This window comes from Oncorhynchus masou, chromosome 1 (assembly GCF_036934945.1).
Source record: "Oncorhynchus masou masou isolate Uvic2021 chromosome 1, UVic_Omas_1.1, whole genome shotgun sequence".
Taxonomy (NCBI): domain Eukaryota; kingdom Metazoa; phylum Chordata; class Actinopteri; order Salmoniformes; family Salmonidae; genus Oncorhynchus; species Oncorhynchus masou.
The window spans coordinates 58,208,224-58,223,557 of NC_088212.1; the positions used below are offsets into that span (position 1 = coordinate 58,208,224).

Below are 15,334 nucleotides of genomic sequence, written 5' to 3' on the forward strand. Positions count from 1 at the left end.
ACTCCTGAGGTGCTGACCTGTTGCACCCTCGACAACCACTGTGATTATTATTATTTGACCCTGCTGGTCATCTATGTGTTACGTTCCCACGTTTCTGTGTTGAAGTTTGTGTATTTGAGTGTGTGTTTCAGGAGATGGCTTCCTGAAATTCCCCAAGCAGCTGAGTGGTCGACTCCACGGCTAATTGGAGCTGACCCCGCCCCCTCGTCAAGTTACAGCTGTACCCGATTAATCTCCTTCTGAAGCTATATAAAAGCCAGTGTTCTGTTCAGAAGAGAGATGATAGCTGGGAGGTCATTGCAGAAAGATTGATTGTGATATAGAGAGATGATGGCTGAGAGAGGAGGCTGATGGCTGAGAGAGGAGGCTGATGGCTGAGAGAGGAGGCTGATGGCTGAGAGAGGAGGCTGATGGCTGAGAGAGGAGGCTGATGGCTGAGGGTTATTTACTGTGTTAGTTGTTGCTGGGAGCAGTTGGTATGTACTGTGTTAGTTTGTTGCTTAGTCAGAGCATATTTGATGTCCTGTGTTTCTTCAGTTTGTGAAATTGTTTAATATTCTGTTTCATTTGTTCCCAGGGGGAAGGGGAAGGCACCTAAGGAGTGTTTAGGCAAGAGGCCCGCGGGCATACATACTGTATACACGTAGTATATTCACTTTCTAGGCACACTAGGTAAGACCTGGGCGGACCACACCCTGTATTTTGGTTAGGGCACCGGGTGGTGCTAAATTAGGTAAGTAGTGGTTAGGCAGGTAAGATAGGAGAGGGCTCTGATATTTACTTTCTTTGCTTTGGTTCTGTCCAGCCCCTTTTCCCCATATTACCATGTGAAGGAATAAAATCCTAGTAAGCGGTAAATTCTGCCTTTTTGTCATCCTTACTCGCACCTACAGTCCATACCTCTTTCACTTCACGGGGAGTTGAGTTGTAGCAGGGTGTTGCATTCCCTCTTCACAGAGGTGTGTGTAACATATGAACATTTGAACATATTGGCCATGTTCTTTTATAATCTCTGCCTGGCACAGCCAGAAAAGAGAACTGGCCACCCCTCATAGCCTGGTTCCTCTCTAGGTTTCTAAGTTCTAGCCTTTCTAGGGAGTTTTGTGATTTGATATCGATGCCACATAGGCCACAATGATTTGTTGTTTTTTAGGGGCAGTCACTCTTTAACTTTGCAGCCAATGCCATCTACTATGTATCAATGGTAGGAACAGGGTAGTCTACCTGTTTTGGTGGTTGAAGGTCGACCCAGCAGTCTGCGTTGGACATCATGCCCACATCAACCAGCTTGAACCTCATAACGCCGAGGTTGGTGTTCTGGGAGAAGCGGTCACAACTGTGCAGGGAGAGAGCCACTTCGCCCTCCACCTCATACCCTCCTGGCAGAGAGAACACCAATCCTTCCTCCCAGCGGGTGTGGTTGGTCAGGCGTCGCGACGAGGTCTGGGCCTCCCTCTGTCCTGCTGCAAAGGTCAGGACTCCGGCCACATAGCCCTCACAGCCCGACCCCACACACAAATGCTCCGCTACAGAGAAAGACGGCAAGGGGAGGCAACAGAGAGAGGGGAGCAAACCCTGAGAATAGCAGTCTATTGATGTAGTTTTAATTACATTTTTACATTTTACATTTGAATAATTTAGCAGATGATCTTATCCAGAGAGACTTACAGTTAGTGCATTCATCTTAAGATAGAGTAGCTAGGTGGGACAACCACATGTCATAGTAAGTACATTTTTCCTCAGTAAAGTAGCTATTAGCAAAGTCAGTGCTAGTAAGGGGAGGAGTAAAGTTTTTTTTTTTCATAAAAGGCATTCTTGAAAGGGGGGGATTATTTAAGATACCATTTGAAGAGGTAGGGTTTCAAATGTTTTTGGAAGATGGGCAGGGTCCATGGTCCTAGCTTCTTCCACCATTGGGGTGCCAGGACAGAGAAGCGCTTTCGGGGTGGGAGGGCTAAGAGACCAGACGTGGCACAACAAAGTATTTGGGTTGGGGTGTAGGGTTTGAGCATAGCTTGAAGGTAGAGAGGGGCAGTTCCTCTTACTGCTCTGTAGGCAAATACCATGGTCTTGTAGTGGATGCGAGCTTCAACTCGAAGCTAGTGGAAGAGATTCTCATAAGCTGTTCCCAATTCCCTATTTCTGAAATAAGCATATATGACAAAGTCTGCCAAATATCTTATTATGTAGAATACACTGATGCTAGAACTGTATAGGCTATGTATAAATAAGGAGAGTATGTGTATGCCAGGCAGGACTCACAGACAGCTGGCCTGCAAAGAAGAGGGCACGACAAAACCTATTCCCCTCTCAGGAGACTGAAAAGATTTGGCATGGGTCCTCAGATCCTCAAAAGGTTCTACAGCTGCACCATCGAGAGCATCCTGACTGGTTGCATCCCTGCCTCGTATGGCAACTGCTCGGCGTCCGACCGCCAGTCATTACAGAGGGTAGTGTGAACGGCTCAGTACATCACTGGGGCCAAGCTTCCGGACCTCTATACCAGGCGTTGTCAGAGGAAGGCCCTAAAAATTGTCAAAGACTCCTGCCACTCTAGTCAGAGACGGTTCTCTCTGCTACCACACGGTACAGGAGTGCCAAGTCTAGGTCCCAGAAGCTTCTAAACGGCTTCTACCCCCAAGCCAAAAGACTCCTGAACTTCTAATCAAATGGATACCCAGACTATTTGCAATTGCCCCCCCCTCTTTTACACCGCTGCTACTCTCTGTTGTTATCGTCTAGGCATAGTAACTTTAATAACTCTACCTACATGTACATATTACCTCAACTAACCAGTGCCCCCACACATTGACTCTGTACCGTTACCGTATATAGTCTCGCTATTGTTATTTTACTGCTGCTCTTTAATTACTTGTTACTTTTATTTCTAATTCTTATCCGTATTTTTTAAAACTGCATTGTTGGTTAGGGGCTCATAAGTAAGCATTTCACTGTAAGAGAATGACACAAACATTAATTTTTATAAAGTCTGCTGCCTCAGTTTGTATGATGGCAATTTGCATATACTCCAGAATGTTATGAAGAGTGATCAGATTAATTACAATTAATTGCAAAGTCCCCCTTTGCCATGCAAATTAAATGAATCCCCAAAAAACATTTCCACTTCATTTCAGCCCTGCCACAAAAGGACCAGCTGACATCATGTCAGTGATTCTCTCGTTAACACAGGTGTGAGTGTTGACGAGGACAAGGCTGGAGATCACTCTGTCATGCTGATTGAGTTTGAATAACAGACTGGAAGCTTCAAAAGGAGGGTGGTGCTTGGAATCATTGTTCTTCCTCTGTCATCCATGGTTACCTGCAAGGAAACACGTGCCATCATCATTGCTTTACACAAAAAGGGCTTCACAGGCAAGGATATTGCTCCCAGTAAGATTGCACCTAAATCAACCATTTATCGGATCATCAAGAACTTCAAGACGAACGGTTCAATTGTTGTGAAGAAGGCTTTAGGGTGCACAAGAAAGTCCAGCAAGCACCAGGACCATCTCCTAAAGTTGATTCAGTTGTGGGATCAGGGCACCACCAGTATAGAGCTTGCTCAGGAATGGCAGCAGGCAGGTGTGAGTACATCTGCACGCACAGTGAGGCAAAGACGTTTGGAGGATGGCCTGGTGTCAAGAAGGGCAGCAAAGAAGCCACTTCTCTCCAGGAAAAACATCAGGGACAGACTGATATTCTGCAAAAGGTACAGGGGGTAAAGTCAATTTCTCTGATGAATCCCCTTTCCGATTGTTTGAGGCAACCGTAGAAAAGCTTGCCGGAGAAGACATGGTGAGTGCTACCATCAGTCCTGTGTCATGCCAACAGTAAAGCATCCTGAGACCATTCATGTGTGGGGTTGCTTCTCAGCCAAGGGAGTGGGCTCAGCCATGAATAAATGGTACCAACACATCCTCCGAGAGCAACTTCTCCCAACCATCCAGGAACAGTTTGGTGACGAGCAATGCCTTTTCCAGCATGATGGAGCACCTTGCTATAAGGCAAAAGTGATAACTAAGTGGTTCGGAGAACAAAACATCGATATTTTAGGTCCATGGACAGGAAACTCCCCAGACCTTAATCCCATTGAGAACTTGTGGTCAATCCTCAAGAGGCGGGTGGACAATCAAAAATATCTAAAGACACTGAGGCAGCAGACTTAGTGAAAATTAATATTTGTGTCATTCTCAAAACTTTTGGCCATGACTGTACACCTGTTGTATTCGGCACATATAACTTATAAAATGTGATTTGATTTGAACCTGTGCCCTTCGTTAGCATATCACAACAAGCGTATGATGCTGGTGTGAACAGAGTGACATCTTGCAACACTACCCCCACCACCAACTAACACCCACCCACCCGCAAGGTAAAGTAGATGCATTGCTGACCTTTTCATTTGGCGACGCATCAGCATCTACAGTCGATAAGCGTCCACATACGGGGACCAGCTAACAGAATGCCAACGCAAAGGCGTCCGAGCTACTCAAACCCTTATCAAATGACCCACAGTCTTATGAAGAGGGGAGAACGGAGGATTGCTTTGTGTCACCACAAATTAAATAAATTATATTGTAGATGGAGGACATAAAAGAAGTAAGGCAGAATATTGAAATAGATGAAGCTAGTGTGATAGTGTTTGTGCGTCATCACTTTGCCACTTTATTGGCTTCGGAATATTGCTCCACACGACACAATGCACAGAGGGATTGGGTTGTGAGGTCTCCATTTACAATTTCCTGTCACACCCTGATCTGTTTCACCTGTCTTTGTGCTTGTCTCCACCTCCCTCCAGGTGTCGCCCATCTTCCCCATTATCCCCAGTGTATTTATACTGGTGTACTCTGTTTGTCTGTTGCCAGTTCGTTTTGTTTCGTCAAGCCTAAAAGCGGTTTTTCCACGCTCCTAGCTTGCTCTAGATCCCGTTTCCGACCATTTTGCCTGCCCTGACACTGCCTGCCGTTCTCTACCTTGTCACACCACCCTGGACTACTGACCCCTACCTGCCCTGACCCTGCCTGCCCTCCTCTACCTTTTGGACTCTGCTCTGGATTACTGACCTCTGCCTGCCCTTGACCTGTCGTTTGCCTGCCCCCGTTTCTATAATAAACTTTTGTTACTTCGAAACTGTCTGCATCTGGGTCTTCTCTTGAGCCTTGACAATTTCCATCTATTTGTTACTCTTGATTGACTGTTGCCTCACATTGATTTCTTATATTTGCAGACAACTGCCAATTCGTTTTTCCCCTAACTTTGTTTTCATTTGCAGAAGACTTCTGCTTGTTTACCTCTTTCGATAATGTTAATAAATTAGGTTTGACAAAGAAATGCACTGTCATGGAAGTACTTAAATTAACTTAGCAAAAAATAAATGTCCCTTTTTCAGGACCCTGTCTTTCAAAGATAATTAGTAAATATCCAAATGACTTCACAGATCTTCATTGTGAAGGGTTTAAACACTGTTTCCCATGCTTGTTTTATGAACCATAAACAATTAATGAACACGCACCTGTGGAAAGGTCGCTAAGACACTAACAGCTTACAGACGGTAGGAAATTAAGGTCACGGTTATGAAAACTTAGGACACTAAAGAGGTATTTCAACTGACTGAAAAACACCAAAAGAAAGATGCCCAGGGTCCCTGCTCATCTGTGTGAATGTGCTTTAGGCATGCTGCAAGAAGGCATGAGGACTGCAGATCTGGCCAGGGCAATAAATTGCAATGTCCGTACTGTGAGATGCCTAAGACAGTGCTACAGGACGGACAGCTGATCATCCTTGCAGTGGCAGATCACGTGCAACAACACCTGCACAGGATCGGTACATCCGAACATCACACCTGCGGGTCAGGTACAGGATGGCAACAACAACTGCCCGAGTTACACCAGGAACACATAATCCCTCCATCAGTGCTCAGACTGTCCACAATAGGCTGAGAGAGGCTGAACTGAGGGCTTGTAAACTTGTTGTAAGGCAGGTCCTCACCAAACATCACTGACAACAACGTCGCCTATGGGCACAAACCCACCATCACTGGACCAGACAGGACTGGTAAAAGGTGCTTTTCACTGATGAGTCGCGTTTTTTTGTCTCACCCTGGGTTATGATCGGATTTGTGTTTATCGTTGAAGGAATGAGCGTTACACCAAGGCCTGTACTCTGGAGCGGGATCAATTTGGAGGTGGAGGGTCTGTCATGGTCTGGGGCGCTGTGTCACAGCATCATCGGACTGAGCTTGTTGTCATTGCAGGCAATCTCAACGCTGTGCGTTACAGGGAAGACATCCTCCTCCCTCATGTGCTACCCTTCCTGCAGGCTCATCCTGACATGACCCTCCAGCATGACAATGCCACCAGCCATACTGCTCGTTCTGTGCGTGATTTCCTGCAAGACAGGAATGTCAGTGTTCAGCCATGGCCAGCGAAGAGCCCGGATCTCAATCCCATTGAGCACGTCTGGGACCTGTTGGATCGGAGGGTGAGGTCTAGGGCCATTCCCCACAGAAATGTCTGGGAACATGCGGGTGCCTTGGTGGAAGAGTGGGGTAACATCTCACAGCAAGAACTGGCAAATCTGGTGCAGTCCATGAGGAGATGATGCACTGCAGTGAACTAGGGTCAACATCATGTTTAGTGACACCTCACCCTTCATAATTTACATGAAGTGGAAATACTGGCAGATGATACTGTTGAGATCGTTGCCTTACCTTCTATCACGGTGATATGTAGCTCGTTCTGGTCAGTATAATAGGTGAGAGAGAAATGCAGCTTAGGGTGGAAGATGGAGCTGCTTGTTGTCATCCCATTGGTAAGATCCCTGGCACAGGGAGTTTCGTCCTTTGAGTCTGGGAAAAGAGGCTGCGTTAGGGCTGGGAAATTCTACGGTTACAGGTTTGCGTTGAGACTCCAAGCAAAAAAACATTGATTTCAAAGTTTTACAAACCATACAACTCCCTCCACGAGGTCTACTTTTAACAATTAACACTGAAGATTTTACAAAAACACATTTACTGGAAGAAATATGCAGATGCAAATTTTGGAAACAGAATTTTGGTAAAATATCCATTTTTTTATGTGTCCATGTTTTCCAAAAACTCTTAAATATGTGCTCTGAATTAAGATTTAACGGTGTCTGCAGAAATAATGAAAGCTATGACATGACACATTGACTTTGAAAAAATATATTTTGGTCATTGAACTACAGCAAGTGAAGTGGATTTACACCTGGTAACGGAATTTATTCATGGGTCTTTGATCTGTACTACACAGGAATTCATAAATATGGATATGAATGTCATTCTCTTCATGGTGACGTATCCTAAATAGGTATACAAAGGTAGAAATATGCAATATATTCCTTTGCATATTTGGGTATTATTCTATACACTGGCTATTATTTTAATGAGCTCTGCCCCCAAACAAGACCAAATTTGGTTGGTCCAGACCAGACCAAATCTGAGCCAATCGTAAACGACTATGTTTCACATGTTTTGACATCGAAGTACAGCACAGTAGAGTGCAGTAGAGTTTGGTACAGCACAGCACAACACAGTAGAGTAGAGTTCAGTACAGTACTGTAGAGTTCAGTACAGTACATTAGTGTACTCAACTCCAGTGAGCTCTACTGTGTACTGTACTGAACTCTAGCCCAGTATTGTACTGAACTATACTCTATTTTTCCTTGCTGTACTGTACTCTACTGTAATGTACTGTGCTGTCCAAACTTGTGAACCCAATTGTGGTTTGTGACTACTATGATTTCCCATTGTAGCCAATTTAATTGCAGAAATTCTGTTACTCAATTTTTCGGAAATTCCATTACCGATTTGGTAACGGAATTTCGAGTTTTAATCACTTAATAATTCATAAACAAAATTGGTATCAGTAAAAACACTATAACTAATTAATAGGTCTTCCTTTACTTGTTCCTTCTGTGAACTTTCATTATCCTCCCACATGAGGGACAGTAACTAGAAAATATCTTAAAGATATGTGGGTTTTTGGTAATGTAATTTCAAGGCTCAAGGAAGTTTTTCTTAAACTTACAGAAGGAAGAAAGATTTCTCCAAAATTAAATATAACTGTTGGTATTAGTTTGGTACTTCAACATTATTGTCTTTTGATGTATTTCTGATACATTTTTAGACTATTTCTGTTAGATGTTTTCTAAGATAGAAGAAATCAAAGCCTTTGCTTATTCCAAATTGTTAGGAAGGAAAATGTTTGACAAATGTATACACGCCTTACTTTCTCAAAAATATAGACTCTTAGCTTTCATTTGACACCCAATGTGATATGCTCATATGAACCTAAAATGTTGGTGCCAGAGGGTCCTTTTATATGGAAATGGCCGTCTGTTTTTCTTCCAAGGGACATCGAATGGTAAATGTGTGCATCAACTAAACCATGAAAATCAGTGTATCTTACATTTAGTTCAATTTTTTTAGAAACAATTATTTGAGAAATAATTCATAGTCAAGCGTGTGTGTTAATAATTTTTTTTTTCAAATAATAAATCCAAGTATCCATGTATAGCCAAGTATTGCCAAACTGTCTGTTACTGTAAGGCAACTGCATTCAGGTACTTAAAGCCCTGAAATCCTTAGATCAGAGAAAGCCTGCAGGTCCTGATCTTTTGGATCCCTGCTTTTTAAATCTGGCAGCTGATTTCATAGCTGAACCACTTACACATCTGTTCAATCTAACCCTGGAATGTAATGAAATTCTGAAAATCTGGAAATCAGCATTTGTCCTACCACTTTTAAAACGGGGAGATCCAACTCTTTTAAATAGTTATAGGCCAATCTCAAAGCTTTCACCCCTGGTGAAAATACTTGAAACCCTTGTGAGTGAACAGCTAAAAGAGTTTTTATTTACTAACTCTATTTTATCAATGTACCAATCGGGCTTCAGGAAGAAGCATAGCACAATTACAGCATCCATGAAGGTTTTAAATGATATCACTGAAGCCCTTGACAAAAAACAGCACTGTGTCTCACTTTTTATTGATCTCTCCAAGGCTTTTGATACAGTTGATCATGCTATACTAAGGCAGAGATTGTCGAGTGTAGGTCTTTCAGAGCATGCAGTTGCATGGTTTGCTAACTCTCTGTCTGATAGAACTCAGTGCACTCAATTTGATGGGCTTATGTCTGTTAAATTGTCTGTCTTTAATGGTGTGCTCCAAGGTTCTGTACTTCGTCCTCTCTTATTCACTATTTATATAAATTATTTAGACAAAAATGTCCAAAATGAGCTACTTCATTTTTATGCTGATGATACTGTTATTTACTGTTGTGCCTTGTCTCTTACAAAAGCTTTCCAGAACTTGCAAACTGCTTTTTATATTGTTCAACATACCTTGTGTCAATTGAAGCTTATCCTCAATACTGAAAAACTAAACTAATGGTGTTTTCTAAAGCAAGAAATAGACCTCTGAACCTTTCACCTATTACTACCTGTCAGGGCAAGGATATTGAGGTGGTAACCTCATATAAATATCTTGGAATTTTAATTGATGATGGCCTCTCTTTTAAATTGCATATTCAACATCTTACAAAAAATTTAAGCTTAAATTGGGATTTTATTTTAGGAATAAGGCCTGTTTTTCTTTTGAAGCCAGAAGGAGGCTAGTATCAGCTACATTTATGCCTTTACTAGACTATGGGGATATTTTATATATGAATGCTTCCACTCAGTGTTTGAGATCAATTGACACCCTTTACCATGGAACTTTGAGATTTATTTTAAACTGCAAAACCCTTACGCACCACTGCACTTTGTATATCAGGGTTGGCTGGCCTTCTCTAGTCACTCATAGGCCCAGGCACTGGTATACTTTTATTTACAAAGCCATTTTGGGTTTACTACCTTTTTGTTTGGGCATTTTTATTGTTTAGAAATGTGGTGGGTAATCTCTTCGTTCGCTGGACTTTATCCTGTTAACTGTTCCAAATGTCCGAACTGAATTTGGTAAAAAGGGCTTTTATGTACTCTGCGCCATCGTCTTGGAACACCTTACAAAATACCTTTAAACTGGAAGAACTTGTCCCGATTGGTATTTTTAAATCACTAATTAATGATCTTGAGGCTGATTCCCTGACCTTTCAATGTTTTTAATTTGCTGTTTTTGATTTTGTTATACTCTTGTGAATTCTATGTTTTTTACTAGAATACTTGTAGTTTTTCATGTTGTTTGTCTGTAATTTTTGTAATGACTTGGTGCTGCCTATCTTGGCCAGGACGCTCTTGAAAAATATATTTTAAATCTCAATGAGCCCTTCCTGGTTAAATAAAGGTTAAAGAAAAAAAGGAAGCACCAAGAATAGCAGTATGAAGCTTTTAGCCCTGTGGGACCAGTCCTATCCATCATGCATTAGGTTCCATTGACTGGACACATCAATAACACTGAGTGGATGAGTGTAGGGACTAGGGAGGAAGGAGGGAGAGCGGGGCAAAGCCTTTGATCACAATGCTCTGGCAGGAGGAGAGGTGCGTTAAGTAACATCAACAATTATCTAGACTGAGTGAGTGGTAACTCTAATAGTAGGAAGTGATTAATTACAGTAATTACCAACAAAATGTGCTTCTTCCAATAATTGTTTTTCCGATTTACAGCGAAAAAGTGGATGCGATCCAAAAATCCATTTAAATGTACAATTACACCTGAAAAATGTTGAATCTAAATAACTGAATAGTATTACACATGATGAAGGCATAGTAGCTATGAAAAGAACAGGAAATTATAAAGGTATTTATTTTGTTCAATTCAGGGTGTTTGTTATTGGTTGGGGTTTACCTTGTCTGAGGATCGTGAACGTGTCAGAGCTGTCCGTTGCTTGGTTACCAGCATCAGGCTCAGTCGAGGGTCCCTCGGGAGAGGGTTCGCCCCCCTTCTCTGAAGCATGATCAGGGTAGCTGATGACCTCAGATGAGGTCACAGACGGTTTGGGCTTGTATATTTTGGGAAATTTCAACAATGTCCTTGGTTGGATGGGCTCTGTGGATTTTTCCACACTGAACTAGAGGAGGAGGAAGAGTTGGTTAAAGACAGGCTCATAAAACTGTACTATGATACAATGTGTGGTGAGAAATCACAAATAGTTTGTAGACTGCTTTCATGAAGATTTAGTATTGGTCGTGCAGTTCAAAGACAGCATGCCTGCTGTATGAAACCAATCCCAGAGGGGTTCAATACGGCCATAACAGTCCATTATCACTGCAGTCTGGCAATTCACAGGAAAACATGGAACACCAATTTACAGTGAATGCACCATTACTCTCCCAAATCAAACTAAAACTGGTAACTGGTAGCCATTATATTAAAGTATAGAACTTTATGCATGCTTGTGGAATAAATTGCACATTGTTAAGTTACATTCCATAATGGGATATAAACATTAAAGAGGAGGACTAAAGAGTAAGGTTGTTATCTCTCCAACCAGCAAGTGTTCTTTCACCTCCTTAGCAACACATTTAAAGTACTGCAAAAAGCAAGCTGACTGGAACATGGTGTACCCCTGGAGCACGCATCATGTGTGAGGGCTTGTGTAAGCTGAGGAAAGGAAGACTGTGTGCAGCCTGGTCTCATAGACTAGACTTAACATAGTAAATGTAAACCTGGTATGATATATTACATTTGGTATGGTTACATAAGACAGAAGGTTAGGAGTTAGGTTAAAGGGTTAACGCAAACTGCACGGACAACTTTAACATTTAGCTAATTAGCAACTACTTAGCATGTTAGCTTAACCTTAACCCTTTAACCTAACTCCTAACCCTAACCTTAACTCTAACAATCCTTTAACTTAACTCCTAACCCTAACCCCTAGCCTAGCTATTGTTAGCCACCTAGCTAACATTAACATTAGCCACCTTGCTAATGTTAGCAACAACAAATTAGAATTCGCAACATATCATTACAAATTGGTAAAATATTGTACGAATTGCAAATCATAATATTTCATAAGAATTGTAATTCATAACATATCATACAAAATGGATGATGGACATCCACAAATGAATAAATACCAAACAAAACTTAACATATCATACTAATTGGAGTGTCCCGGATTTACATTTACTATATAAGGTCTACCCCTGAGTCCAGGTTGTAGCGTGAGCTGCACGGGTACCCTGCTCCTCCTTCCTCCCCAAATTACACTGACACAGATGTGGAGGGAACCTATGCATTCATTATTAGGCTAGTTCTAGCAGTTTTTTCCCACTCATCATCTCGTCACAAACTCATCGGATGGGTATCTGCTTCTAACACCATTATTTAGCCATCTTCAAATGAGACACATATGCAGGAACACTACACAGCCCATAACGAAATAGGAATTTCAATTAAACACACTGTAGTTCTTCAAAGTGGTTGCTGAGGTGTTAAGTCTGCTTCAAAGCTATGGAATCTCACTCCATGACTAATCAGTCAAGGTCAAATGTGGACATACGTGCGACACCTTTTCTTTGGCTCAGAGAGGACGGGTGGGTTCACTGTAAAGGGGACTGCAACAGACAGTCAACCTTTCCCACAGAAAGGACACGGTTTGTGAGCTGAACTTTGATACAATGCCACAAGTCGAGTCACAGATTTAGACTCCTGCAGCCCATTGCAACATGAATACAGTGCTCTACTAACTGTACTCCAGTGCCCATAACAGTAAAAAGACTACAACAAATGATCATCAGAGGAGCCAAATGGAGGGCTCTATCTTACCGCAGTCCATTATTGTAATGTAACCCCTATCTGATGTTTTTTAACTGCTGCATTTCCTGTGTTACAATCTATATATCAGTTAAGGGTGATATCAAAGGTTGTCATAAGCAGATATGGCAAATCGTCTTCGCCCACTAACTTCCCTGTTCAAAAATCTAAAGCCTAGTTGTTATATTAGTGTATTAACCAACTGTAATTAGCTATATTATTTACCAGGATGTCATTGCCACTCAGAGTAACTGTAGTTACTCAAATCAAACATACAGGACAAAGCTTTCTGCACTACAATTATAGATCACCTATGAGATAGCTCTACACGTGATATGACATTTAGTCAATGGTATCACTCAATAATCATGGCATTCACTCCAGTCCCACGTCACATAAACCTACTCACACAGATTCACCAAGTCACCTGCGGTGTTGGTAATTACCCTCCCAGGAAAGTAAGTTCTCCAATATCTGAGTTCATGTGCAAGTACTGTAGTAGGGCAGCTCACCTGCTCTGAGGAGTGCAGAACACTGGGTTTAGCCTTCTCTAGGTCTGCATCTTCACCACTTTCCAGCTTGCCTTTCTTACAGGACCTGCAGATCAGTGAGAGCCCACAGAGAGTGAGGATGCCTGACGCAGTGCCCAGCGTGGCACCAAGGACAGCAGCTGTGGTGAAAATCATGCTGGTCAACAAGGGCAACACAGGAAAAAATAAAGAGGAAGAAGAAAGGAAGCTAAATATGTCCAAGTTACTCTTCAGGCAGCATTACAAATAAAGATGCAGAGATGCTGATTGGATAGTCTGCAGCAAATGTCCCACAAAAATAGGACGATTTTTCAGGAGACAGGCTGCACTTCATTCGGGTCCCAGCAGTTGGTTGCAAGCACTTTCAGTATGCAGTTCCCTCATCCAGAGACAGAGGGATAATGTTCCTGTCTGCAGAAGAGAACAGCATGAGAGAGAGGAAGCCCGCCTTGTCTACTTACATATATTCAGTGAGAGGAGGGATGAGAAAAGACAAAGGGGGAGAAAGGAGTGGGAGGGTAGAGGCTGGCTGGCTGCTAGCTGGTTAGGACAGAATATGTATGTTTCATTGTTGCTTCCTTTCTCTGTCTCTTTTTGCTCTTTAGCTCTATGTTCCTTTCTCTTCCTTCCTTGTCTTCCTCATTACCACTTTCCTGTTGCCCTCAGACCCATCCATGTCTGGCATCTGAATGACGTCAGAGGTAAAAATCCTACTCCCCAGAATAACCTTTTTTTTTTTTGCACACCAACAGAAAGTTTTAAAAAAAATAGGCTGCTCTCAGTCCCCTTCTCTCAACGCACTATCCCCATTATGCTGTTCAGCCAGGAGAATGTGCATCACCACAATATTGCTGTTAATTCCTCATGGTTAAGCAAAGGATACCTCTCTGAATTAAACATCTCTCTGAATCTGAAATTGCTAGAGTAAGAAGACATTTCATTTAGCCACATGAACAGTCAAAAACAAATCTATTCTCGCTGAGGGGGAAAATCTCCCATCAAATTCTATATTTGGTCCCCCAACTTTTGCATTAATATGCAGTTTCCATGGAAACAACATAACCCACACTCCAAACAGACCCTCAAAATCTGTGAACATCTTGGGGCAAAGCACTGTTCTTAGCACTGCCGTAACCAGAAGTATAGTACTTGAACATGACAAATAAAAAGGCTCCATGGCTCAATACTAACAACAGTAGCTGACTGCAAGTAGTTTCACTTTGCAAGCTCTTCTGGAAACATGCTGTATAATGAAAGCCATCATCATAGCTGTCTGAATAACTTAATAACACTTCAGTCTTCTTTTACATTCCATCCCCATGTCTAGATTAATCACATCCTGAAATGTCCCCCAGGGCACTGTCCATCTCTCCAAACTGTGTGATGATGTATGACATATGATGCCTCAGTTTGGTTTTCCTGACCGCTTTCATTCAGAAGGCAATACTGGTTCATAAATCTGTTTTTTTTAACACAGCTTATCTATACATTTTAAACAAAAAGATAGCATTCTATAGGTATACATGTATCCAGCAATCTGCGTCCAATGTTACACCCGCAGGAGGCCTTTTGCCTTTTGGTAGGCCGTCATTGTATATAAGAATTAGTTCTTAACTGACCTAGTTAAATAAAGGTTAAATAAATGAATACAATATTATCATTTCAGACAGTGAGGGAATTCCCTTTTAAGACAATACTCATTCATGGATTTGAATTGAACATGCAAGAGTACAATATGTGAATTGAAGGACTACCCAATGCAGAAAATAGGCCTAATCTTTGATGCCATCTTGAGGATGTAAGAGAAAGTAAAATCTGCAGTTGCTTCATTCATTTTTGAACGTATAACTTAATGATATGTAGCCACTGATTCTTGGAGAATGCAATTTATTAACTCCACATGAGCTTAGTTCAACTGTAGTAACCCATCAGAACCCAAAATATAAGATTGTTTTACTCCAATGTTCGCAAAGAAAGTAAATGTAAACATCGGAGGCTCTCGAGTGCCGCAGCTGTCTAAGGCACTGCACTACCAGCTATAATAATCTTTGGTACTATACACAAGGATATAATGTCCCGATAATTTTATGTGC

At 41.9% G+C, this 15,334-nt stretch overlaps 1 protein-coding gene across 2 annotated transcripts in view; it reads right to left on the reverse strand.

Annotated features, from left to right (window-relative positions):
- The window catches only part of syt13 (synaptotagmin XIII), a 28,301-nt gene extending 14,472 nt beyond the window's left edge, over positions 1–13,829 (reverse strand). The window contains exons 1-4 of one of the 2 annotated variants that reach the window (XM_064975774.1): positions 13,224–13,829; positions 10,801–11,023; positions 6,710–6,847; positions 1,225–1,526 (exon numbers count right to left, since the gene is read on the reverse strand). In XM_064975774.1, coding sequence (XP_064831846.1) covers positions 1,225–1,526; positions 6,710–6,847; positions 10,801–11,023; positions 13,224–13,397 — 837 coding nt within the window. In that variant the 5' untranslated portion in view covers positions 13,398–13,829. The remainder of the gene's footprint in view (positions 1–1,224; positions 1,527–6,709; positions 6,848–10,800; positions 11,024–13,223) is intronic. The other variant, XM_064975766.1, reaches the window with a different exon arrangement.
- Between the last annotated feature and the right edge of the window lie 1,505 nt (positions 13,830–15,334).